Below are 26828 nucleotides of genomic sequence, written 5' to 3' on the forward strand. Positions count from 1 at the left end.
CGAGGCCAAAAAAACTTATTCTTTAATAAAGGCGTTGGGTGTTATATTTCTATTGACTCGCCGAGTTTGAAGATTTTCTAATCTCTGTGTCAAAATGCCCAAATTAATAAATTTAAAATTTAATTAATGTTATCTTTTAATTTTTTTTATTTTTAATATAATTTGAATTAATAAGGGGCCTCTATTAGAAAATTTAAATAAAAAATTAAAAATACAACTTTTTAAATTTTTTTTTTATTTTTTAAGGGCCTTAGAATGGGGGACGTCTGGTCATCCCCGGGACGGATTGGGGATGTCCCAGCCGTCCCCGGGACGTATGGACGTCCCCCAGAGCTAGGGCAGGTGTCCCCCCATTTCAGGGATGTCCCCTCAAAAAACAGGGCAATTTGGGGACGGGGGAAACGTCCCCTGGCCATCCCCATGTCCCCGAAACGTCCCCGGGATGGGGACGGGGGTTTTCAGGTCGGGGATGCGTCCCCGGGTAACTCTGCTTATTATGTATTGGAATTATATTTCCAATGATTAATTGCCAAGCTTTTAGATTTAAAGGCTATTTAACAGATCCACATCAGCTGGGTTTGTCAGATAGATCTTTTTCCTATTTCTTATGAATAATCCAGCCTTGCAATGCATTTGTCAAGAAAATTTGCAATATCTTAAGAATCCACGTAACTTGGCCATATTTCTGCATCAAGATGATTTTAAACTGACTAATACGAAATTGTTCTGCATATTCTGATCACATTATCATGTCATTGAAGCTACACGTATAATGCTCATTTGACTAGCGATAGTGAAAACTCAATTGTATATTAAAATATTTTAACTGTTATAGCTCCAAACAGATGACTGTCATTGCTTTACTAGTACAGAGATATGCCCTTGTTTTTTCTTACTGAGTGCATGATGACACTGAATTTGTTAGTCTTGGATTTTTCCTTGGACCTGATTTATGTTTGCTCCATTCCTCCTGCTCCATTGATTTCAACTTATTCTGTATAGCTGCAATTTTAGAACTCTTATTCATTATACATGAGGACATACAAGAAATGGTTGGATGGCTTGGTCTGCCACTCTGCTGAGGTATCTCCTTAGAGGCAATATTTTCATCAACAAAACGAACAACCAAGGGGCGGCCCAGGGCCAATTTACCATTCATTAATTCCTTGGCTTTTTCAGCTTCCTGCATGGAGAATTTGGTTCAACCAGAAAAACACATAATAGACTGAAAATAAGTATATTAAAGAAATAAACTGATCATACCAATTTTCAAGGAGGGTTTGACTTGAAATTTAAATACATTGCTACTTGCCTCCCTCTTGCTGAACTCTATGAATGCAAAGCCACGAGGCTCCCCACTTTTGGGGCCACGTGTGTGCCACATAAACTCTTCACAACAGATTTTTCCAAAAGGAGAAAACATCTTAATAACATGATACCTGTTAATCAAACAATCATTTCATTTAGTGCATGCAAATTCAGTCCTTCCGTCCATGACAATTTATGTAGGGGCAATCAGCATCTAGCCAAAACTGAGTAGCAAGACGTTCACATACATTTATAATAAAATCTAAAAATATGTAGAAATTCCAGATTCCACTACATACTCTGTTATACGGTGATCTAAATTACCAACATATAACCTGTTTTCACAATTTTCTTGTACCAGTTTTGATTTCTGCACCTGCACAGGGACAAGGTCCATGTTTTAAATTAGGCTTTATAATAAGACCTGAAATTTGACTAATTGATAATAGATATTCAGAAAAAGGGTGAGAGAATAACAAAAAAATTCTAGAGCTGTGAAAAGATTATCCAGAATGCCATGATTAAATAATGCAGATTCAGGAAACATAGCGTGGGAAAGGAGAATCGGAAGTAAATTGTTTCATCCAGAAACTATTAAAGATTCTGTAAGCTTCAAGGGAACATTAGAATAAGCTAAGAAAATAGCCAATATTATTCTTTAGTGATGCTGAGGCAGGAATGGATAAAAAGGAAAGTATATTAACAAATGGAGGATTCATGTTGAATATTTTCAAGCCTTAGTAGTACAACATTAGAATTTAAACACAATGAAGTAAAGAGCTATCATAATAGAAATCCTACGAAACTAGACATGGAGAACATTAAGTAGTTTGCAAGAAACTGGCCAAATAAGGATACTACTTAGAAAAGGTTTGATCCACTGGCTCCAAACAAGTGTCTATCTAACATCCATGCTCTCTGGAGGAACAATAGAAGAATCTACCATTGGAGATTGAAAAGATGCCTATTGAAGTAACTTGATTTGATGTTGAACTGGTTAAACTTTAACAAACTATACTTATTTAGTGCCCACATTCTTCACAAAATCTTGAGCCACACTTCTAATTATAGTTCTAAAACTCAGCAAGACCATGCAGGCTTTGTTGGTAGATGAGTTGCTCACCTATAACTTACAAGTCAAGTCTATCAAAAAAACTCACGAAGTACTCGGAAAAAAAAATAATAAGAACCAAGAACTGTGAAAAGAAGACACGAGTGAAGACTGCACGGAAGTTGGCAGAAATATTAGAGGCTGTGTGAGTTGTAAAAGAAAGGTTTGTATTCCAAGATTTTAGGAGATAAATGATGCCATATGAAAGACTTTGGAATAATGCTCATAGGAAATGCAGCCTGTTGACGTGTATTTTGTACACAATCATACACAGAATAAAATACCTACAGGCATCTTATCCTCTCTTGAGAAAATAGTCTCTAACTGCTGAAGATCTGCAAAAAGGATCAGTTAGATGGACTCCAAGGTTCTTTTAGTGGGGTCTCCACGTGTGGACAAGCTTTTTAGTGGTATGATGTGATTTGCTGTTTCCTCCAAGGCGTCTTACGTATTCAAAAGCTCGAAGATTTTACTAAACTAAAAGGAACTTTCAAAAAAAATGGAAAAAGGACAGGGTTTAAGGAAGTCTAATCTAGCCTAACCCTATGAATGACTTAGCATGAATGAGATTTGGCAAGACTCAACCAACTTCAATTTTGCCATAAGATAACAACTTAATTGAAATTAGTGCGATCTTCTAAGGTAATAATGGTATTCAATGCATCAAGGACCAAGGACACTACTACGAAGGTACATATCCTAGATGCGAAAATGCTTGAAGGTTAAGGACTCAAAATGTTTTCCAGTCGACCACGCAAGGCGTTCCTACAATCAGCAAGAAGCTAGTGGTTTGGATTGCGAATCCTACCAAATATCAAATCTCACACTTAGTCTTTCAAATTAACAAACTACTTTGATTGAGCGTGATTCAAGTACATCCAACAACCATGAAGATAACTTAAGAAATTTGCAACAAAACACCATAACTTCAATATTTTATTGATTTCCAAGTCATCATGTACAACAATTGCTTGAATTTCTCTCTTCAAGACTCAATCTTGCTACAAAATAAAAATTGCTTCTAGCTCTAATCTCTCTATTACATCAACTATTATCTCTCACACTTCTTCACTATTTTTCTATTATCAAATGAAACGGAAAATGGGGGTATAAATAGCATCCCCAGTTACAATGAAAGGTCCAGATTGAAAATAAATCAATGGACAAGATCATGACACCTAAACCCTAATTAGGGTTTGTTACAAATGACCTCCTTTTTACTGAACAATATTAAATACATAGCCAAATATTAAATTTGGCACAAAAATCTAGGAGGTATCAACCAATGAGAAATAAGATGTCATGTCATCTGTAACAACCTTTCATCTAGAATCTTATTCCCTTTCCAATTCTCTTTCTTAGCATATGCAATGAATTTTGTCACGATTCCTTCGATTTCTGTGCTTGGAATCTCGGGAAGATTCTTGATACTCTCTTCTAAGTGGATAACCTGATCAAATGCATCTAGAAGAGCTGTGTCCCAAGTAGGTTCAAGTTCCTTTGTTCTATCAATCAGGAGCATGGTGGCATACATTTGATCATACTGCTCATCTGTAACATCTGCGTCCTTGCGAAAGATGATCTTGATTCTATCTTCAAATTCTTGTAAATCCACATCTGTCTCGACCTCGATCCTTCTGCCAAGAATGGTACGAAGTACCTCAAATACTCTGTCCTGGATCGGATTGATCACCTCCTCAACTTGACCACATCTAACACTGATGTCCTCAAAGAGAACACTCTTTATATGGAGTAAGGTTGACCACTGAAACAAACTGTGAGAATCACCTTCTAAGATCCTCTCTTGTGCTAAAATTCTTCTGGATGTATGTCTTATAACTTTCAAGACAGGGATGACAACGTCCTTGGTATGGGCAAATGCAGCTACTGTTGCCATCAATCTGTGAATAATCTCAAGAACTTGGATAGCCTGATGGGTAATCTTCGACATCCTTGTAACAAACTCAATGGCCACCGTGTGAGATCTATCCATCCAACCACATGTACGCTGGACCAGGTTCCTGAATCTTTCTGCTTCATTGATTGATTGAAGGGGCAATGCCTGCAATGGTGATCTAACTGGATCCTGACGTCCCAAAGGTTCATTGATGTGACTGAAATATGTCCTCCATGCACCGACCTCTCTCTCAAGCTTTCTATTCTTTTCTACTTCTTCTCTAAGCTTGTCCTTCAATGCCTCAAATGTGTCGGTGGCATCATCTAAAGTCTGCTCTGCTGTGGAAGGTCCTAACTCAATAGTCTGTATATGATAGTCTTCTGCTAGGATCTCACCCTCATATTTGTCTGCTGCCGGTGTAGCTATCTGCAGTTTTCTAGATCCAGTCTCATCTCGAATCATCTTGGACATCTTTGTAGCCTTCTTCTTCTCTGTTGTCATATGTGAACGTCCAACAAGGCTCTCTAAATCAATTGCACTGTCCTCGTCCTCAATTACGATCACCTTAGTCAATCTTTCCTTCAACCAATCTGGGATATTTGATCTTGTCTCTTGAACTTGAATCTCTTTATGTACTATTTCTTCTTGTCTGGGAGGAGATGTTACTTCATTATCGTTATCTAAATCATAGTCTTGGAGAGATCCATCGGATGAAACATGCTGCACCTGTCCTTCCTCCTGCCTATCATTCTGTACCATCGATTCCATGGACTCTTCCACTCGAACTGTTCTATCCTCTGGCCTGGAAGAAGTACCTGGTGTCTGATCTTTGTTAGCACCTTGCTTTTTCTTGGAAGGCTCTTTCTTTTCTGATCTTTCCTTTCTCTTTGAACCTCTCGAATGGAGATTGCCCTCACTGGCACATCGAAGGTTACCTTCACCTGAATTCCTAGGATTAGGATTGCCTTCACTAACACTGGCTCCACCTTCGGCTGGTTTCTCTTCCAAAGTAAAAGACATGGCTATGCCCTGTTCTCTCAACTTCTGATGCTGAACGTCTACCCATCTGCGAGTACAAGACAAGACTGGTGCCATCAAATCATCTAAATCCACGGCCTCGGGCTCATTCCAATTCAAACTTATTGTTTTGCTTTCTCTATCATATGAAGATTGGATGTGCCTGCCGTTGTCCTGAGCTTGGTCGGCTACTCTGTAAATCTTACATTTCCTGATGAAATCCAAAGGCAATCTAGAATGTATCTTACGTTTCACTTCAAGATCATCTAGGAGATTCATCATAAAATCTTCAATCTGGTACTCATGTCTAAATCTTCTACCGACCGTCTCCTCTAAGTGTCCAAGTGGATCAAAACTATTCCTCCAAGCAAAAGATGAAAAAGGATACAAGGCTAACTCCTTCTCTGCGTCATCCATGGCTAAGACATTAGGACATACCTCAACTGAATTACCCAAAATAATAGGTACCTGAACTCCATTCTGATGTCTGTGTCTGAATGCCTTCACATATGCTGCCAACTGCCTTGTTACTTCAAGTAACACAATTCTATCTGTCGGGTACCTCGGCAACATGTATGGAGATAAAGGACATCCATACACTCTAATGTAAGTGAACTTGGGAAACTGAATGAACCAAGCACCGTACCTCTTGATGAATTCCTGGGCATCCTGAGATAATCTGTTGTGAATCCCTCCTTGCAACGTCCTTGTGATGTTCATCGTGAAAGTATCATTGATTAACTTGTAGTTCTTCCCTGGTGGATGATGCAAGTAGGTATAGGATTCACAAACTCTGACCTCGCCGGGTCCTCTTCCAATCACTCCTCTGTGAGGTAGTCCTGCGTACTCAACGCTCCTGATTAAGGCATAGATGACGTATGAACTCATGTGGAAGGACTTAGTAGCCCTGAGTCTTCTCAACTGTACGTCCAAGCAATGGCTAATTATCCTAGCCCAATGTATTGTACCCTTTCCTTGAACAATCACCTGGATGAAGTAAAACATCCATTTCTCAAAATAGAAGGCATGAGGTGCTCCTGTGACTCTGTTGAGCATGGTAATCAAATCTTTGTACTCCTCTTGGAAATCAATCCTGTGTGGTGTGTTCGGTACTTTGCTCAGACGGGGACGACTCTTGAGTAGCCAGTTCTTGTTGATTATGCTTAGGCAAGCATCTGGATCATCATCGTACACTGATCTGGCTCCTTCAATGCTCTTGTATATCATGTCCCTGTGCTCTGGAAGATGGAAGGCTTCACTTATGGCTTCCTCTGAAAGGTACGCCAAAGTGTTTCCTTCGTTGGACACAATTGTCCTGGACTGTGGATTGTAGTGACGGGCACACTCGATCATTAACTCGTGGCACTGAATAGCTGGAGGAAAACCGGCCGCCTTGATAATGCCACTCTCTATTATTCTCCGGGCGACAGGTGATGGCTTGCCGATGTAAGGGACCTCTCGGAACTTCTTCGTGCTGAAGTTCCCCAAGTTGGTATCTCCAATGTTGCTCCACTTGGACACGATCTTGGTCTCCACTTCTTCGGTCTTCTGATCTTCTTTCATGAGAGCCGAGCGACTGGTGGATGCTCCCGCCTTTGGGGTCGCCATACCTACACAACATTTCATTATAAGAAATAGATTTTGCAATAAATAACGTAAATAAGAGAGATAAATTTTAGGAAACCTCATGATAAATCTCCAGAGTTATCATTTCCTAAAATACAACGATTGAGCTAAGGGAAATTCAAGAATCAAAATTTCAAAATTTGAAATATGACGATGAATGAATAAAGCAATAACAATTAAATCGCCATACCTCGATAGAGAGCTAACTCTAGAATGCAAAAACAAAATTCGCCTAGGCAAAATTTGAGGTATAAAGTAATCTTCAATATGATCTCCTCAAAATTGACTTCGCCACCTCTGGACAGAACGTGATCTTCAATTATCGCCTTGGACGTGGTCTCAAATGGATCTTCAAGTTCGCACAAATAAATCTCCAAGTCTTTAGCAAATTCGCACTCTATATTAGCGCCACCTTTGGTATGAAATCGCACTAAGCGCGCCACCCTTGGATGAATGAAACTCGCACCACCTTTGAAGTGTCTACGCCACCTTGGATAATATTCGCACTATCTTCGCTTTCCTCAATTCGCATGTAGAAGGATAAAATAATGATGTGAAAATAATAGTTTTCACCCCCCTATATATAGCGCTTGCATCTCTCTATTTACTAAGGCCGACTTGGTAAAATATAATAATTTCAAACGATTTTTAAATGATTTTTAAATTAAATAACAAGGCCGACCTCCATATATGAGCGCTCCAATTCGATTTTTTTATTAATTAATTAACTATTAATGCCTTGCGTTTTTTAATTTGCAAATTTCGATTTTAAATAAAGGCAAAAAATAATTAATAAGAGATAACGCCATATTAAATGCCAATTTAAATAAGATTTTCAATTTTTAAATCGATTTAGCATTTAAGGAAATTTGAATTGTTTAATTTGGCGCCAAAAAATATGAAAATAAAGGGACGTACCTCATCGCTCTGGTCCCTTGGAGAGGGACAGGAGCGATTCACCATCTTTGGCATGATTCTTGCGTTTTCAACGTTCAACTCCTTCATTTCCACGTCCCAAATCGATCATCTGGTGGTCCTTCGAATTTGAATTTCTTTCTTGTGCGAGCAAGTGCATCTTATGACCATCATCGCCCTGGTCCCTTGGAGAGGGACAGGAGCGATCCTAAGTTTTTAGCTTGAAATTCTCCATTTTGGTACGATCCTCTCCTTGTATCATCTTCCAAATGCCATTTAAAATCCTGTGCGTCCTTGTCTTAACGTGACTTTCAAAGAATGTCATGTGTTTTGTCTAACATCGCCCTTGTCCCTTGGAGAGGGACAGGAGCGATCTCCATGTCTTCACGTTCATCTTGTATCTTTGACCTTCAAACCTTCATTGTAAGGCGAACAATATCATTGCTTGTGTCCTTTGCGCTTATTCCATTTGTCTTCATTATGTGTTTGGACGTATTAAAGGGACCATCGCCCTTGTCCCTTGGGGAGGGACAGGAGCGATCCATTATTTTTCCTTGATCTTGGCGACTTTTAAACTCTGATCTCCTTTGCAATGTCCTTCAAACGTCGTCCTTCGCACTTCCTAACCTCGCTTCGCCTTGATCTTTGAAGGAACGTGAGTGTTTTGATAGTATCGCCTTGGTCCTTGTCCAAAGGACAGGAGCAATCTTGATTTTTTCACGTTCAATATGCATTTTTGACCTTCGATCTTCCATTGTGATGTTTTCCAAACGCCATCCCTTGTCTCGCTTAACCTCGCCTTGTTTCGATTTTGGAGGAATATGAGCGCTTTTGATAGGATCGCCCTGGTCCTTGTCCAAAGGACAGGAGCGATATGAGCTTTTACCTTGATTAGCAATGTTTGGACGTTTAAAACTCTTGTATGTTATCATCAAATGATGGCTTGAACCTTGTTTATCCTTATGGAGTCTTGACTTAGCACGTACTTGAAGCAAAACGAAGGATCCAAAGCAAATCGCCCTGGTCCCTTGGAGAGGGACAGGAGCGATATGGTCCCTAAGTCAATTTTGGTGATTATTTAACGTTTGAAATCTTCATGCATCACCCTTCTACCTTTCCGTGGACCCTCTAAGACCTTGCGAAATCTTGTCCTTACGTAAATTTTGCCTGAAATGACTAATACATCTAACATCGCCCTGGTCCCTTGGAGAGGGACAGGAGCGAAGTTCATCATTGCGAGCTTGTTTTCATTTTTACCAACTTGCAATTATCTTCATTGCGTGAAATGACGTCCTTTAAGTCCTCTTGATAACTTAATATTTGCTTGTCCTTTGAAATCGATGCCTTAATGGAAATATCGCTCTGGTCCCTTGGAGAGGGACAGGAGCGATCTGGGTCTTAGAGTGCACATTCCTTCCATGTGATGACCTTTACAACCTCGCGCTTGATGGAAATGCTCTAAAATGTCTTCGCCACCCTTCGTCTTGACTTGGATCGGTTTAAACATGAGCAAGAAGCAATACAACCATTGTATCGCCCTGGTCCCTTGGAGAGGGACAGGAGCGAACTTGCTCTTGTGGCCTTCATTTCACTTTGTCATCTTCCAAATTTATATTCAACGGATTTGTCATGCTCTACTCCATTCATCCATGCCTGGACGTCATTTGTAACTTTGCAAGAAAAGTAATTATATCAAAAATCGCTCTGGTCCCTTCCTGAGGCACAGGAGCGAACTAGGCATTTAACACTGGTATGGACGTCCAAAAAAATCTTCAAATTATATTCAATGTGTTCATCTCATGTTCCCCTTTGTTTTTGAACGTAAACTTGCCTTGACCCTTGTCTGGATTTTGCAAAATGAGTGAAATCGCTCTGGTCCCTGGGAGAGGGACGAGAGCTACAAGGTACCTCGCCCTGGTCCCTTGGAGAGGGACAGGAGCGATTTGGTCAATATAGGTCATTTTCCTTCGTTTTTGCATATCAAATTATATTCATTTGGCAAAGTATCTTCCCTTGGACGTCCTCAAATCATTAAGCTCTCGAAATCTTGCAAGGACAAGGCGAAATTTGAATTGTAGCTCCGGTCCTTCACTGAGGGACAGGAGCGATTTTCCTCCTGGAGGCATTTCTGTGCTCATGAAAATCTTCAATTTATATTCAATGGAAAGATCTCGCCGTTCTCCATCACTTCAAACGTAAAGTTTGTCTGGACTCTGCAAGGATGATGAGATATTTGAAATTGAGCTCCCGTCCTTCACTGAGGGACAGGAGCGATTTTGCTCCTACAGGCCAAAATAACAAGATTTTTCACATTTTAACACTTCACGAGGCGAAAACAAATCAATTCCAATGCCCAGGATCAAAATTCAAAAAAGTCAAAATTTGGTCAAAATATTCAATCAGACAAAAATTCACATTGACGGTCAACACTTAGACAAATTTAAGCTCTGCATGAACATTCCAATTGAAAATTAGACTAATTTGGCGAATTCATTGCATTCAAAATTTGCATTCCAAAAAAAAGAAGCTCAAAAGCTCTCAAAAAACGACTGGATTTTGGCTTGAAAAGGCAAAATTTTAAAACCCTAAGGCTTGGCCCTAAATCCAGACAACTAACTGACTAACAAAACCCTAAAAACGAAAGCGAAAACGAGCGAAAAACAAGCAAAAAGAGGGGGTCCCCATTTGCTATGGGGCGATGTGTGAAATGGTCACAACACAGCCGCATCAAATTCCTTCAGAAAATAATGTGGCGGTTCTTTCCAAAACTCTTCAAATATCAGAAACTCCAACGATGGAGTCCAAAGGCAAAGTATGCAAAGACTTTGAATATATTTTACAGACTAAAGTCAAGAACTTTTGAATTCTGGACAGATAGGAAGTCACTGATTTCACTCAATTCAAGCCAAGGAATTTGCTTTTATAAACTTGGCAAATATGTGAGCCTTTGAGGTTGAGCCACTTGAAGACTACCCAAAATCCAATTTAACATGCAGGAAGTTAATTAATACAATTGTGAATTATGTAGACTAACAAGAAGTTGGTTTTCAACATTCAAGTTGCCGACAGAAAGTTAGTTGCTGGTTATAAACATCTTCCTGTACGAACATATAGGAAACATAATAATAGGCACTAAGAGCAGAGTCCGTGTTGCATTCTTTCAGTTCTCTTTGTTTAAGATCCATTCTTGATAGCAGATACTTGACTAAATAATGAAATCAATGCTACACCAAGTCTAGGGTAACATGGGGATGGAATTTAAGTCCCATAGAACAAATAGAGACCCAACCAAGTTTCAGGGGACTGCTAGAGACCACTTATATTTCAAAGGCAGCAATGGGCCAATTTGGCTCAAAACAATGAGTCCTAAGTTTGGCCATCTAGGCTTGCCTAAAATGATAATGAAATCTTGAAAGGCATTTCATCCAATCATCATGGTCTTGGGTACAAAAACCTATCACATTGTTTGCCTCCTAAATTGTCCCTTCCTTTGCCTATAATATTGATTTTTAAGTGCACATTTCTCCTTTTAGAGAGTAAGATAAAATTCATTTTTAATTCACGTCATATTCTTCCCACATACTATTTGGTAGCAATTTTTTGGAAGTCAATAATGAGCATATCAACTTCACCATGTTAGTGCATGACTAGAAAGTTTCAAATATACAAAACAGAAAAATTGTTAATCTCTATTTATATGATGTATGCTAAAATATGCCTCAAATTGGACAAGCCAATTCTCGAGCTTGTCCATACCCAACACCCCTTCATAGGGCAAATTATTTACTTTTTTTTTGCAATGAATGGTGGTTGAGTTGAGGGATTGCTTGAAATAACCATGGAGGGGCTCTTTTTCTCAATCTTTTGGGGGCTCTACCCTTGCCATGTACTATCCCCAATTGGACAACTCTAAGAAATGGAGGATTTATCAAACATGGGCAAGCTGAAACGATAACCAAATGACCAATCTAGATGCCAAACCCTAACTGATCAGCAATAATGCAATATTGTAAACCTTTGCTACACTTCCAAAAAAGAAGTTCAAACCCTCATTATGCTGGTATACATCCTCAAATGCAACATAAACAGTAGATCTGAACTGTATGTGTCAAATATATCAAATATGACTGTTGATATTTCTTCTGGACAATGATACTATATTTCATCAATGTTTATATGAAACCTTTACGCTGAAACCAACCAAATATGGAAGTAGAATTGGATAATGAGTTATTGGATAAATTATGACAATAGCAATGAACGCGGAAACACCATATCTATTTTTTATTTATAACAGCCAATTTAAACAGAAGCAACAAATCCTTATAAATTACCCATATTAGCTCTGCAAATGATCTGAAAATTCCTTTCAATGAGACAATACAATATAAATATCTTTCTTGCTTGCAAATATTAATCAATCCAAACTTCCACAAGCTAATATCTTCAATAAATCACTATAGCAACATTGTAGTAAGCTCAAAATGATTTCTATCTATAAGCTCAAGTGCAATCCTTGAATAGAATTGTCTCAAATGGAGATAAAGGTTTTTGTCCCCAAATCCAACTGTATAAACCCAAAAGGGTTTTAGTTCTCTGGATCTCCAATACTGAGGGTTTTGATCCTTGAATGCTTCAATCTCCAAAATGGAAGGAATAATGAAATGACAAAATCGGATAGTTTGCTTTGTGCATTGACCTCTCTTTTATAGTTGTCTTTTTTGTGCTCTCCATTTTATTTTATTTTATTGTAATTTCTTTTTGCCTCCGAGCACTTAAAAATACATTTAATTACATCCAAAAGTCCCTTTTTGCTAATTACATTTTGAATAAAATGTAAAAAAACACTTTTTAAGCATTACACAGGACCTAAATAATATTTAAGTGGCCGAATGTGATCAGACACACTTAAACTATTATTATTTATGTAGTATTGGAAAGGGAACATGACATGCCACCTCAAGCATCTTGAGTTATCTTCAATGAAAACTCTAAGCTGCCAACGAGTTATCTCTGACCATCTTGGATGTTCCAATTGTCCGTTAACCAACATGGAATCTATCTTTCCTTATGTTTTATAATTGTCCCAAAGTTCTATGCTATTGAAACAATGCCCTCAAGTTGAAAATCGATGACACTTCAACTCTATGGCTGTCATATACATCATATATCCACAATGAGATTGTGTATGTACCTACATTCATTGTTTCATACCCCTTATATCCTTCTATCAACAAGTGACTCTTCTTTATCTCAAAAGAACAATACTACAATAAATAGTAAGTTGATTCATAAATTATCTGCGAATGAATTCAACTTCTTGTTGCTGTTATGGGCAAGCACTATGCTTATAATCAGATGACATATTCACTAGATGCTTTCTTAAGTGTTTGAGAGTTGAGATAGTGTAGTGTTTGTAGAGAGTAAAAGTAAACAAAAATATGAATCAAAGCACATGGAAAGAGACATGAGTTCAGATTTCAAGCATTTACCCTAGATAAACCTAATGAGGGAAACCTCCAAAACACTGAAGTTATGCTTGCCTTCTTGCAGCCTCAAGTAGGCCAAGAACATATCAACAATATTCTAAGTTCTAACACACAAATGTTGTAGATTACATGCTTGGCTGCTGCCATCGGCTATTATATGCTATACAAACATCTTCCTACCTCAAGAAGACTCTTGCCTAAAGTTGGACAGTTCCCAGTTCACCAAGAATTAATTTTTGGAAGCCTTTACAAGACCCCAACTGGAGCTATTTATGCCAAGGAATGAGCAAATAAGTTGTACAAAGGCTTTGAAAATCCTACAAAAAAAGAACCAATTCAGTTTCCTTTCAATACTCCATTCTGCTATTTTATCCCTATTATTTAGGATATTTAGACACAAGGTTTGCAATGTACTTATAAGGTATATTGGTTGTGTCTAATAAAGTAACTTACACAATGTATGTTACAATCAATGTCTAATGTGAGTCAATTAACTTCCCTGATCAATAATAAATAAGTGCACACACATTCCAATGTCTGCTTCATAGAAAACTCTCTTATGTATCTTGTCTCCACTCTTCTAGCATTTAGTACCAAAGCCTTCCATATATCTTTTAGATTTGATTGCAACCATCCAAATCAGTTTGAATCAGTTGTGGTAGCAAGGTAGTGCACAACAACAAAACTGGAGAAGGTTGGGCAGAGAAGCAGAGTGCAGAATGTTGGCACTAGGGCACAGCAGAAAATTGTAATGTCCCTTTTTGTAAATGCCCTAGATTTTCGCCCTAAATCACAATTTCAAGTAATTACTATGGTTAGGAGCATAAAATTAATCATAAGAATCTAAGATATCTCTAATTTATTGGGCAAATTCAACCATAGGGAAGATAGGATAAGGTGACTTGATAGGGTTCCCTAGAGATCCTCTACCCTAGGCCCAAGAGCAGATATACCATCCCTCTTGGCCTCATGTGGTCTGTGCCATCTAGATGAGGTGGTGTACCTAGTGAGGTGTCCCATAACCGTTCCTCTCAATCTTGCCACTTCTATCCTACTTCCCGTGATTGAACATTCTTAATGCATTTATTTACCATGATCGAGAGCATGGGGAGCATTCACAATAGGGTTCCCCGAAAGTCCATCCTTTCTAAGCCCAAAGGCAGTACCCTTTGTACCCCTTTGGCCCCATGGGACTCCCCGGTCTTATACCATGAGGTGGCGTACCTATAAGATGACCCATCACCGTTCCCCTACTTGCAATTCCCCAATTTCTCTACCATGGCTGACTTTAATCAACAATCAGTACATATAAAGAATCCTATATATATATATATATATATCAGTCATAAAGCACAACATATTTTCAAATTATTTCTTCTCTCTTATATCTCATGTCTGAGAGAGTCACAACTCTTCATTCCATGCCTTTTGACAATTCATCAACTTAATTAGATTTTAATTATAGTATATTATATTTCTATTATTTTATGTCATTACATTTTATTATTAATTCCTATTTCAAAATGGGGACATTACAAAAATTGTGGCATGGGGTTGGCTAGAGAATAGCAAAGACAGCAGAAAATCACCTGGGTTTGAAAGTTAGCTTCTACAATCATAAATCACCACTTCCATGTCTGACAGTTAGCCAAAACATCAAAGACTTTGAGAGAGATAAATGCACAAACAAGAAATTTTCATAATTTTTTGAGAATTAGAAATTAAGTTTTCCAAAATAATTTATGTTTCTAAAGGATATTTGAATTGTATGTCAATTCAATTCATTTAAAATTTTTACATCAAAAACATTCTTAAGATTGATGAACTCGCAGTCAAAACCTTTGTCCATCATGCACAACATTCAAACCCTAGTTCTATTGGAAGCACAGAAATTAAATGGTCAAAATTATAATGTTTGGAGTTATAAGATACTAATCATTGCTGAGCATTGGGATTGTGAAAAGATAATTTTCAAAACATAAACCAAACCTTTAACAAATTTTGATAAATGCCACAAATAAAGGCTTTTTGAACAGTTAGAATTGTCCATATTTTATGGCTAGATCCCAAAAGTCCAGACTACCACTTCCACTAGCAACCTTTGGAAAAGTTTAAAAAGATAAGTATCAAATCTTGGAAAAATGTAGTGTACTATATCTAAAAAATATGTTTTTTTCCCACAAAGTTGTGTGAGGGTGGGTTCTTGTCAAAGTAACTTCTTAGGCTGAAAGACCTAAGAGATTAGTTCTCCATCAACAAAAAAGTGGGTGAAGATAATATGGTTGAACTAGTCCTCAATAGCTTGGCACCTTCCTCAGATCCTCATCTATCACCTTCCTTTGAACATGTTGTGGAGTACACATTTGCTTCTAGAGATTCAAACTCTGACATATATCAAACCTTAGAAAAAGGTATGGTGCTATGTCTTATAATTTACTCTTTTCCACAAAGTTGAGTGAAGGTGGGTCCCTATTGAAGTAACTTCTTAGGTTGTACCTAAGCAAATACTTCCTTACCATCAACAAAAAAGTGGAAGATAATAATATGGCTACTTTAGCCATCAATGGCCTGCCACCTTCCTTTGGTAATCTGCCACTCTCCTTTGGAACTCTTGTGGACTTTGCATTTGTTTGCAATTAGTCAAACTCTCACATTTGAAAAAGTCAGCTCACGTTTGCTACAAAAAGAATGCAAATAGGCATAGATAGGAGAATCCGGTTTTAGAGAGTCTAACAATACACTTGCTACATTATACAAGGGAAAAATGAAGAAACTTATTTTTGAATCGTAATCCAAACATGAAGTCAAATGTTATAAATATTTGAAAGTCAGCCATGTCACAAAAGAGTGTTAGAAATGAAAATGTAACCTATCGCACAAGATGCCATGGACTAAAGCTAATGTGGTAGCTATTGAGGCAGACCAAGGTCCAAGACCCTAAGGAAGGTATTCATGGTGTCTTCCTGACACAATGCGATACAAATATTTGCTGGATTTTATTCTAGCACATCTCATTTTCACCTGTCAGAAGACTAGTATGTCAAAAAACAATTTTAATTATACTGGTACAAATTTTACTTCGTCGGGTGATAGTACATCACATGTAGTGGATGGAATTGGGGCATTAGAATTGTATTAAATGATGCCACAAAAATCATAGTCAAGAATGTTAAATTTGTCTTGAAAATAAACAAGAACTTATAATCTATGATTCGGCTTATCAATAACCCTAACAATGTTGTAAATTTTTGTAGAAAGAAGTGCATTGTGATAGATGTCAAGTAAGGGAAAATGGTTTCCTTGGGCACTAGGCAAGGTGGTCTATCTATATGGGCTAATTGACCCTATCAGAATTAATTGGTGTGCATTAGCTATATAAGACAATGATCGCATCTCGTGCCTTGAGAGATACGGGTAAACTAAGCAAAACAAGCATGTTTCACAACTGGCCAGCTATCTAAGAGAAGTAGAATATGTGGAAACTGTTCAGCTAATATGTAATGAAATAACTTGCAAAAGAAAAAAATATAATATAAATTAATAGGGAAGAATCTAAGGCATGTAGACTTAATAATATTTTTATTAACAAAGGCATTGTTAGTCAAGATGTAGATGTAAAAGAAACAAAACCTTTCTTTGTTTGTAATTCTAACTAGCAAGCAATTAGTGATATGTTGAGGTTCCCTTGAAATATGAGGGCTCTAATTCTTCTTCTACTCCATGACAATCACCATTACATCAACCTTTGATTGATTTCACTTATGCACCATTGGTCTATCAACAACGAAGACTTGAGTTAGCTTTGACTCAAGATTCGGATAATTCACCACAAGAATCTTAAGTAACCCAACCATGGCACCCCAAGTGGTTTTATTCCACTCATTGAGGTGTGTAGGAAACTATACTCCCTAAATTAGATGCATGGCTCTATGCAGCTGGTAAATAAATTGTTGGTTCATATGAGCATGTTCATTTTTCTCTCTTTGAATATCTGCAAGAAGCTTGAACCACAGAAATATGCAAAAGCTAAGGGGAATATGAATAGGAAGTTGCCTTGCAAGTTGAGTATGATGCCCTAAAAAAGAAAGTACTTAGATGTTAGTAGCATTGCCTCCAAGTAATAATCCTTGGATGTAAATGAATATACAAAATCAAGTGTAAAACCAATGGTCCTTTGGGTAAGTACAAAGCTCATCTTATTGTGAGAGACTATTTGCAAAAGGAAGGAGTAGCTATGAGAAGATTTTTTTCTCCTACAGAAAAGATGATCACTTTTTGGTTGCTTCTCTCTATAGCAGCCTAGTTTAATTGGAAGATGCATCAAATGGATATGACAATTGCCTTCTGGAATAGGGATTTAAATGAAAAGGTTTACATGGTGCAGCCTGAAGGATTTCAAGTACACGCCAGTGATCAACTAATTTGTAAACTTCTAAAAGCTATACGGGCTTTGGCAAGCTCTATGAAAATACTACACAAAGATTGATCGACATCCTTTAACTAGGTAAAAAGTGTAAAAGAAAGGAGAAGATGATTCTTAACATGAAAATGCATTTAATAAAGAGTACAAACATGTACTTATTTAATGATAGGTAAAATTGTGGAGTTTTTATTATTCTCTCAATGTTGTATATCTATTATCGGGAACAGCACTTTCTTGTATGTCATATTGAACCACTCTAGTTTACAATGCCATATGTATAGCCTTTAACTAGTGAAAAAAGGCAAACAAAGGCAAAGAAGATACTTAACTTGAAAAGGACTTAATAAAGAGAATATAAAAGTTTAATTAGTATAAGAATATTTAAAGAATGGGAAAAAACAAACAACGTCACAATATAAAAGCATTGCAACACAAAGGCAATATAACCTCTAATGCTAACACCTGAAATTCGACCAAATGTATAGAAAGAAAGACACATGCTACCAAATTATTGAACAAAACGAAGAGAGAAAAAATATCAGATAGAAAATAGAGGCAATGGTGATCATTAAAGCCTGGCTGGAAGGTAATTTTAAAAATGACAATAGCTACAGAGGAGGATCATAGCAAAAATACTGGAAGCAGAAAAAGTTGCATGAGCAAAATCAAAATTCTGAGAAAAGAGAAGTAATCAGAAATATAATATTAAGCCAAATGAAAAGGAAACAAATGCAGTAGAAAAAACTGTAAGAAAGATATACACAAAAATGAAGGGAAGTTATGTCTTTGTATTGCAATGCTTTTATATTGTGATTCTTTTCTTCATATAATTTCCATTCATTAAATAAGCTTATACTAATTACAAGAGTAATATGAAAACTAAAAGAGCAATTTTTAGTTATAGCATATGAAATGCATCAGAATCAGACAACACTAATTGCTCAAAAGATGATGTGATAGCACTAAAATTGTCAGAACAGGATTGAAAGGGTGGAGAAGGTGAAGATGTAGAAAACTGGATGGATAGCCTTATTAAATGTATTTAGCTACAAAAAGCTGACAGTTATTGAAAACTAGCGTTGCATCCTATGAGCTAAGAGAATTGGCATAATTCAGTAATAGTTTCAGTGAGGCCATTGATAAGTTGAAATCTTCTAACTTAGCCAGGATGGAGACAGCAAATAATGTGGGGACATGTTTTGTGAATGGCATGGGATGGAAGGCCCTTTTGGGGGTGATGGCAGAGGATATCAGTTAAAATTCAAGAAAAAATTTAAATATAGGAAAATTTAATTAAGCATATACCATATGATGAAATATAAGAGCTGAATTAAGAATTCACATGAGATTCAACATACAAATTAACAGAATTTTGATGTCTAATCATTTGAGTTTTCATAGTCAATGTGCATTTACAACCAAAGGCATAAAGGCTACAACTACAACATTAAAAATGTAGAAAATTTGAGAAACAAAATATTTTGTTAATGTGCATTCGAGTGGTCTAGGTGTATGTGTGTGTATAATTCATATTTATGTCAATGTTCTAATGTTTTGGCTCTTGATGATCAATCTCAAGATTAGTGCATCTGTTCTAATGAAGAATAAAAGATAATCAAACGCTATCTTCTTTTTTGAATAGATCACAAGTTGATAGAATGTCCCCACCCAAAAATATGAATGATAATAGACTGAAAAGGAACCATCAGAGTTAACTAAAGGGCAATATTCGTGTTGACGTGCGTTTTGTGACCACGCGCAACACAGAATAATGATTTTCAACGGTCACTTTACTCTGTCTTGATCATAGTTCAATTGTATGCTAAGATTGCAATAAGTTCAAACAATTGACTCCAAGGTTCTGATTATGCAATGGATGTGACTTAGTTGGCTTGATGTGATATGTTGGTAATCTAAGGGGACTTACGTTTGGATTGTTCTTTCACTTCTTTGTTGTGGCTGGAACTTCATCATTGGATATAGCAATTATGTGATGCTCCTGCTTCGAATGAACTGAACTGGAATGGGCTGAAATCAAAGGGGAAAGGGTTAGAAGGATCTAAATCTACTCCTAAGGGCAGTGATATCAATAGATAGTGCTCTAATGGACGAATTCCAAATAAACCAAATTCTGCTTCGCCAAGATTAACTACAACTCCACAAGAACTGGTGCAATCTTCCAAGGATGTTGAAGGATTTTCACATCGAGAAAGTGCATTTGAATACCTAGAACGACGCAATCCAAACGACTATCCACAATCAAACTTAGCACAAATTTAGTGGCTCAGACTAACTTTACACTGCAACTTATAATCAACAAGATGCACAAAGTATGAATCGTGAAAATTCATCAAACACCATTACATTCTCCATTGAAATCAAAGCACTACTCTATTTCTACTTAAGTGTGGAAGGTGAAACCATGCAAGTTTTGAAAAATAACTTAAGTGGACACCATCAGAGAAAAATGTTTCACTGTTATTATCTTAAAAACTTATCGCAACAATTTCATACAAATCTCCCTCTCTTTACAAATGAGGGGGTCACCCCTTTATATAGGCCTCCAGCCTTGATTACATGCAAACCCTAATTAGGGTTTGACCCCAAAAGATTCCACACACATGATGCAACAAGGTAGGAATAAACAATAAATGCCCATCACGCCCATTTACAATAAATTCCAGCCAACTAAAAATGGTGCCCATGGTGTATTAAATGCACCACTTTTTATCAAATTCGCCCAATATGCAATAAATATTCCACCATGCAGAATCACCCATAATGTCATAAATGCTCCATCATCTCATAAATACGACGGCTACATGCAAAAGATGCTCCACTATCTCATTGAGTATCACGGCTTCCATGCATTCTGCCGCCACTTGGTCAAATATTCTAACAATAGTAAATGTGCCATCACGCTGCCATGCATTCAATAGATTCTCAACATGCAAGAGGACTCCGCTATCATAGGAACTTCTCTAATTTTCCGAGTTGTGCTTCATTAATACAAAATATTCTCTTTGCATGTCGCTAACTCATCTTTTGCAAGAATCTTTCTATTCTAGGCTCACAAAAGATATTTTGGAAGATTTCCCTGCCTTGGAAGAATTTTAACAATCTTTTCCACTTTTGAAGGATTCCTATATGCCTAGAAATTCGAGGAGAGAGAAAATATTTCTAGAGAGACCTTAAGGAAAATTTATGTGCACACTTCCACTTGAAAGAAGATTTTCCTGACCACTAACCATTTTCCATGTTCAAGGAATTTTGTCAACTTGAGTCCTAGAGAGAGAAAATCTTCTAACTTAGCCAATTTTCTTTGTGCCTTGAAATTCTTCACCTTGGGTGCATTTCTTCCTAGAGGAAGGAATTTTTTTTTGAAATTTTGAAATTTTCCTCCCAAATCATGTTTATGTATTTTCTACTTGTCTTGGAGCGCATTTGCTAGGAAGTGGACGAATTCTGAAAATTGGGCTTTTCTTCCCTGATGTCATTTTGGAGCCCATTCCTTTCCTAGAGCACATTTTCTCCATAGAGGAGGAATTTTTCGAATTTTGATGTGGAGGAAAAATTCCTCCTTAACCTCATTTTGGTGCCTAGTCTTGACCTTGATTCTACTTTACTTCTGAGGAAGAAATTTCTTCAATCCTTAGCCAAATTTCACATTTTCCAAAAATTATGTCCTGAAGGAAGAAATTTCCAACACAGTCAATTTTTCACTTTCTTGGAATTTTGTCTTGAAGGAAGGAATTTCCAACACTTGGTCAATTTTTCACTTTCTTGGAATTTCTTCATCTTGGGTGTAATTTTCTCCTTGGGAAGAAATTTTTGATCAATTCATCACCTTTCCTATTTTTTAGGGATTTTCCATTTTTAGCTCCAGAATTTAGGAGAGAGAAAATTCTCTTCCTTGATCAATTTTTACCTTTGCCTTGAAATTTCTTCAACTTTTGGCAAATTTCCATGCCTGGGACAGATGTTTTGAATTTTTTGTTTTTCCTCGAGGGGATTTCCTTTCTTCTCTATTCTTGACTTAATTTCCATGCCTCTCTTTTCAACTTCTTCCTTGAGCAGAATTTCTATTCCATTGAGGAATTCTTCATCCGGAAGGAAATTTCTTCCTTACCCTATCCAGTGCTCCTCTCCTAAACAGGGCGTTGATTGCATGTTGTGGAGGAAAAATGCACTTGGAGGAAAATTCCTCCATACCCTCAATCTGGCGCCTTCCATCTCTGCTTGGGCGCTAAATCCACCCTCTACAGGAATTTGCCTTTGGAAGGAAAAAACCTTCATCACCTAGTTCTGGTGCCTTGCTCTTGACTTGGGCGCTGGAATGACCACATGGAGGAATTTGACTTTTGTTGACTTTGTTTCTTGACCTCCATTTGGCGCTCTTCTCCTGGATTGGGCAAAATTTTGACCTTGGGAAGGATTTTATTGCCTTAGGAGATATTCCTGCATACCCTAATTTTGGTGCTCCACATCCAACCTTGGGCACTAAAGTCATGCAGTGAAGGAATTTTGGGTGTGGAGGAAAATTCCTCCACAACCCCATTTTAGCGCTCTCCACCCACACTTGGGCGCCAAACTCATGGTGTGCAGGAATTTTGGTCATGGAGGAAAATTCCTCCATGACCCCAATTTAGCACCCAACTCCCAAACCATGAGGAGGAATTTGGTCTTGGAAGGAAAATTCCTCCAAGCCCACATTTTGGCGCCCATCTTCTTTTGGATGCATTCCTTGGGTTCTTGCCTAGCTTTTCTCCAGACTTAGACATTTCTTATCATTTCCGGATTAGGATGCCATTTCAGGATTGAAGTGATTTTCTTTGCCTTGGAAAGTTTTCAATGCCTTTCCATTTTTGGAATGATTTCCACACTTAGCCCTTTTTTGCTCAGAAGCCTGCTTTTTCAAACTTTCTGGATTTAGACAAGTATTCAAGAATGTTCAGTCTTCAGTGCCAGCACCCCTGCCTATGAAGATCCTGCCAAAAATAGACTTATTCAAATTAGTAAGTACTTCCAAATGTTAAGATTAGGGCAAAACAGGACAAGACGACACTTACTAAAAATAGAAATTGTTAAAAATAGTAGGTTTGATTTTTGGCAAAATAAAGACAATCCGGGAGGCAATGAAATCCCTAAAAAATAGGAATTTTCTAAAAAAAGAAAGTTGCTCAGAATTCGCTAGGAGCTCCCTTGAAGGGTCCTAAATCCAATGTAATGTTTAGTTTTTCCGAAACCCTAAAGGAAAGGCCTCAAATCCAAGTCTGAAGGGCAAAACCCTAACATAGACAAAATGAGTTCTAGACTTAGCCAAATTCACTCAAACGACTTGCAGACTTGATCAAATTCACCCCACAACATTTGCAAACCGAGGAGACTGAAGAGACTGCCGCAAAAAGACACAACGAACCAAAACCAAAAGACCAAGAGGACCTAAAAAGTAGGGGGTCCCCATTTGCAATGGGGCGATGTGTGAAACATCACAACAATACGCCTTTCTGCTTACTAATACTTATAAATTTATAATCTCAAATATATAGGAATAATTCAATAAAAAAAGTCAGTTGAGCATACGATAGCCATATGCAAAATTAGTTTAAATCAAAGCATTCCAGTTCTACATACTGTAATATCCTAGTAAGTTTTTTTTTGAATTTTCAAGGTCGGCAATAACATCAACAAGGAATTAACCCGTTAAGGTTAGAAAACATAACTGAAACCATACTGGAAAGTAACCCTTCCACTTTCTGATCACCAAGTGCCCAATGTGGGAAGGTGAGAGCATACGGTGTTGAGGGGATCATTAGCATAAGAAAACTGAAACATAATGCAATGCTTGGGTGGCAAGCCAGCCCCTTCCGCTTATCCAGCGAGAGAACAAGGAAACTTGGCTGTAAACTAGTCGAGTGAGATACACAAAATAAGAATCACTCAACCGCAATATTTCAGCAGGAGGACTGCAATTACATAATAACCTCAACTCGACCGCTTATGCAGCGGGAGGACCATTACACAAGCTATCACTCGACCACTTATTTAGTGGGAGGACTGAAAATTACAAAGTTGTTGAATATTAGGCGGCAAGCCAACCTCTTCCACTTATTCAGTGGGATGAGAGTTACAAAAATAGAACTGGTTAGTAGTACTACTACCTAACCTTACAATAATAGAGATGAGAGAAGGAGAGTAATGCAGATTTCCACAATAAGAACATAAGTTTCTGTTACAACCAATCTGTAGGCTGAAATTACAAACCAACAACCTATGGAAATGCCAAAATGCTCATAACTCCCTCATTATACATCCGAATCAATTCAAACCAGTCCCAAACCCACAATATATCACTCACAACAGCAACCAATCAAAACTACAACCCAAACAACCCCTTATTTATTTTGCATGCATCCCAATGCAAAAACAAAAACCCACGCTATACCTAGGAATTTCGATTTAGCATAAAAAAATCAAAACTCAAACGAACATGCTATAAACTCACAAAGTTTATCGCTAGTGTTGGGAAGGAAGAAGGAGATGATACCCATAATTGTCAGTCGCTTCAGCAGAGAGGTATGAGCGAAAAGATACTTTAGCCACAGGCAAACCAGCAAGTCTCCAGCATCACTTCAACACCAAAAATGTCTAAGCAAACTCTGAGAATGTAGAAGAATACAATGCACAGCTAGGTACTGTATTTCAAGTACAAAACTGAGAAGCACTAGGGAGATGCACTACGAAGTCTTAGTTCTGTCGCCAAACCGGCAGCATAACATTACAATTTTTCAAGATGCCTCAAATGAGAGCCCAAGGCTCTTATTTATAACTTCTCATCAACCAGATTCAAATGCAAATTTCCCTCAAATTCACTTCTCTCATTTGCCTTTCATTCCACCCTACGTGGACCCCAAGAGTGGCGCCATATCCTCAACACAACCCTCACGCCAAAAAGGCATGGGCCCACGAACTTCACTTGGCACATTAGAGATAAGTCATAAAATAATATCTCCTCCAATAATTTCGACATTTCTTTATTTAACATGAAATTTGCCAAATACTTAGGAAAAAATAGACATTAATCCCAAATTCAATAATCAGCAGCCAATAATCGGATTAATTAAATATTAAACCTTAGGATAAGGAAATAATATTTAATCGTGTCACATAAGACTCCCGTACTGATTATTATCACAACTAGGATGAAACTGAGCCCGGAAGACCACTGTACTGCTGCAGAATCGGGACCCTGTCCACTGCCAAAAATATAATTATGCCACACTGTCACTTACTAAAAATAGTAAGTCAAGAACTAATGCTCCAAAAAGCATGATCTTCGTGCTCAGAGACAGAGCATGGAGAGCTCAGTAGGACAGTATCACCAGAATAGCCATTCCTTGACTTACTAAAAATTGTAAGTCCTCGTTTCATCAATGTTGGACCCCTCATTCTTCATTCCACCTAGCCTACGGGTCTCAGGGATAGGCTAATGGACCACTGGAAGGTCATCAATCAGAAGGGGACATTACACATACTAACATGACAGACCTCAAAGCTAAACTGTCTAAATTTATAGCTCCTTACAGCAAATGGGGGAATATCCCATCTAACGAACAATTTCAAACAAAAAGAAGAGGACATAGTAGCACAAATCAGATATCATCATCAAAGACATGTATACTACCTTCAACAACATCACAAGCTCCACTATGACCAGCAGAATAATAAAAGCCCTGCAATACATTCTACTCTTTCTAGTTCTCACAGGCAACATATAATGTTTCAACCATGTCCAGCTCTGTTTCTAGTTCTCTGTAATTTAATTGCTGCATTTTCTAAATGCTCCTGCCATCCCCAATATTGTTGAGAAAGTAATTAATATCCTCAACCATCCCTGACCATTCTAGGAAATTTCTGGACTAGCAAGGGGTATCAAGAACAGGTACAGAAATGACCGTAGAACCCTGGGAACATGTCCTCATGTATCCCTGGTTGAAACAAAATACTAGTACATCAAGTGGAAAAAGATATAGGGAATGTTTGGCAATTACTTTATCTCAGAAAATTGTTTATGATTTAAAACTGATGAATTTTGCAATCCAAAGAAGCAACTATGAATTTTGCAATAAAGCATTTAACATAACTAGATAACTTCTGCAGAAAACAAATGAAGGGTTCTCATTATTATAAATGTCATGACACATGAATAAAAGCGAATCTGTTGCACTGTAAACTCACTGTAGTACCCAGAGTAGAAAGTCTAGCTAGAAGTATGATGATAACAATTAGGAGGATATAAATTTTCTTGACGATGATGGAAAAGACAATAGATGAGGAAAAATCTACCACAAAGCACAAAAAAGAAACTAAAGAAAAAGAAAGATCTTTAGATCATGGCAAAAATAATATCAGAGATGCTTGCTCATTATCACATCAACACACACTTGCAAAGGCACTTTGTCTAGAACTGCAATTAGAGGAGATAGAGGAGGATTCTGTACCAAACCAGAGAAAAAGGGCAAGGTGGAGGAATTGGAAATTCCCTGACTGGTCAAAAATATGAAGCATACACTTAGTCAAACTAGTGCAAAGTATACAGCAGAACAGCAGCTAAGTAGTTCACAAAAATAACACTGGCATTGAAGATGCTACTGCAGAAACAACCCAAGATGAAGTTTATGCTGCTATCAACAAAAGCAAAGATCTTTGAGGTACAATATCATTAAAAAGAACATATAAATTTCATCATCGACTGCAAACTTAATGATAACAATGTTCCATGTAGATTAACAGGGAAATTATGTCATGTCCCTTTTTCAAAAAACTGATAAAAGACTTCTTGCATAGAATTGACCCATGCCTAGGAGCTGTCAGAGGCCAGGGGTTAGGGTTTCCTTCTGACGGATGCCAAAGCGTTGCTAAAGCTCAGAGTTTAGGGTTGCACATCAATATGTGCTAGAGAGCCACCTGTTGATGCATAGTAGCTTCGGTCAGATATAAGGATGATTGCTTATATTTGATTATTTCAAATGCTTTGTAAAA

General features: G+C 37.5%; 1 protein-coding gene across 2 annotated transcripts in view; it reads right to left on the reverse strand.

Moving 5' to 3' along the window:
- Nucleotides 1-791: 791 nt before the first annotated feature.
- Nucleotides 792-26828, reverse strand: part of LOC131064805 (uncharacterized) — a 38561-nt gene continuing 12524 nt past the window's right edge. The window contains exons 2-4 of one of the 2 annotated variants that reach the window (XM_057999076.2): nt 1644-1684; nt 1313-1439; nt 792-1183 (exon numbers count right to left, since the gene is read on the reverse strand). In XM_057999076.2, the coding sequence (XP_057855059.2) occupies nt 893-1183; nt 1313-1439; nt 1644-1684 (459 nt within the window). In that variant the 3' untranslated portion in view covers nt 792-892. Of the gene's footprint in view, nt 1184-1312; nt 1440-1607; nt 1685-26828 lie in introns of both variants that reach the window. The other variant, XM_057999075.2, reaches the window with a different exon arrangement.

This window comes from Cryptomeria japonica, chromosome 1 (genome assembly GCF_030272615.1).
Source record: "Cryptomeria japonica chromosome 1, Sugi_1.0, whole genome shotgun sequence".
Lineage (NCBI taxonomy): Eukaryota > Viridiplantae > Streptophyta > Pinopsida > Cupressales > Cupressaceae > Cryptomeria > Cryptomeria japonica.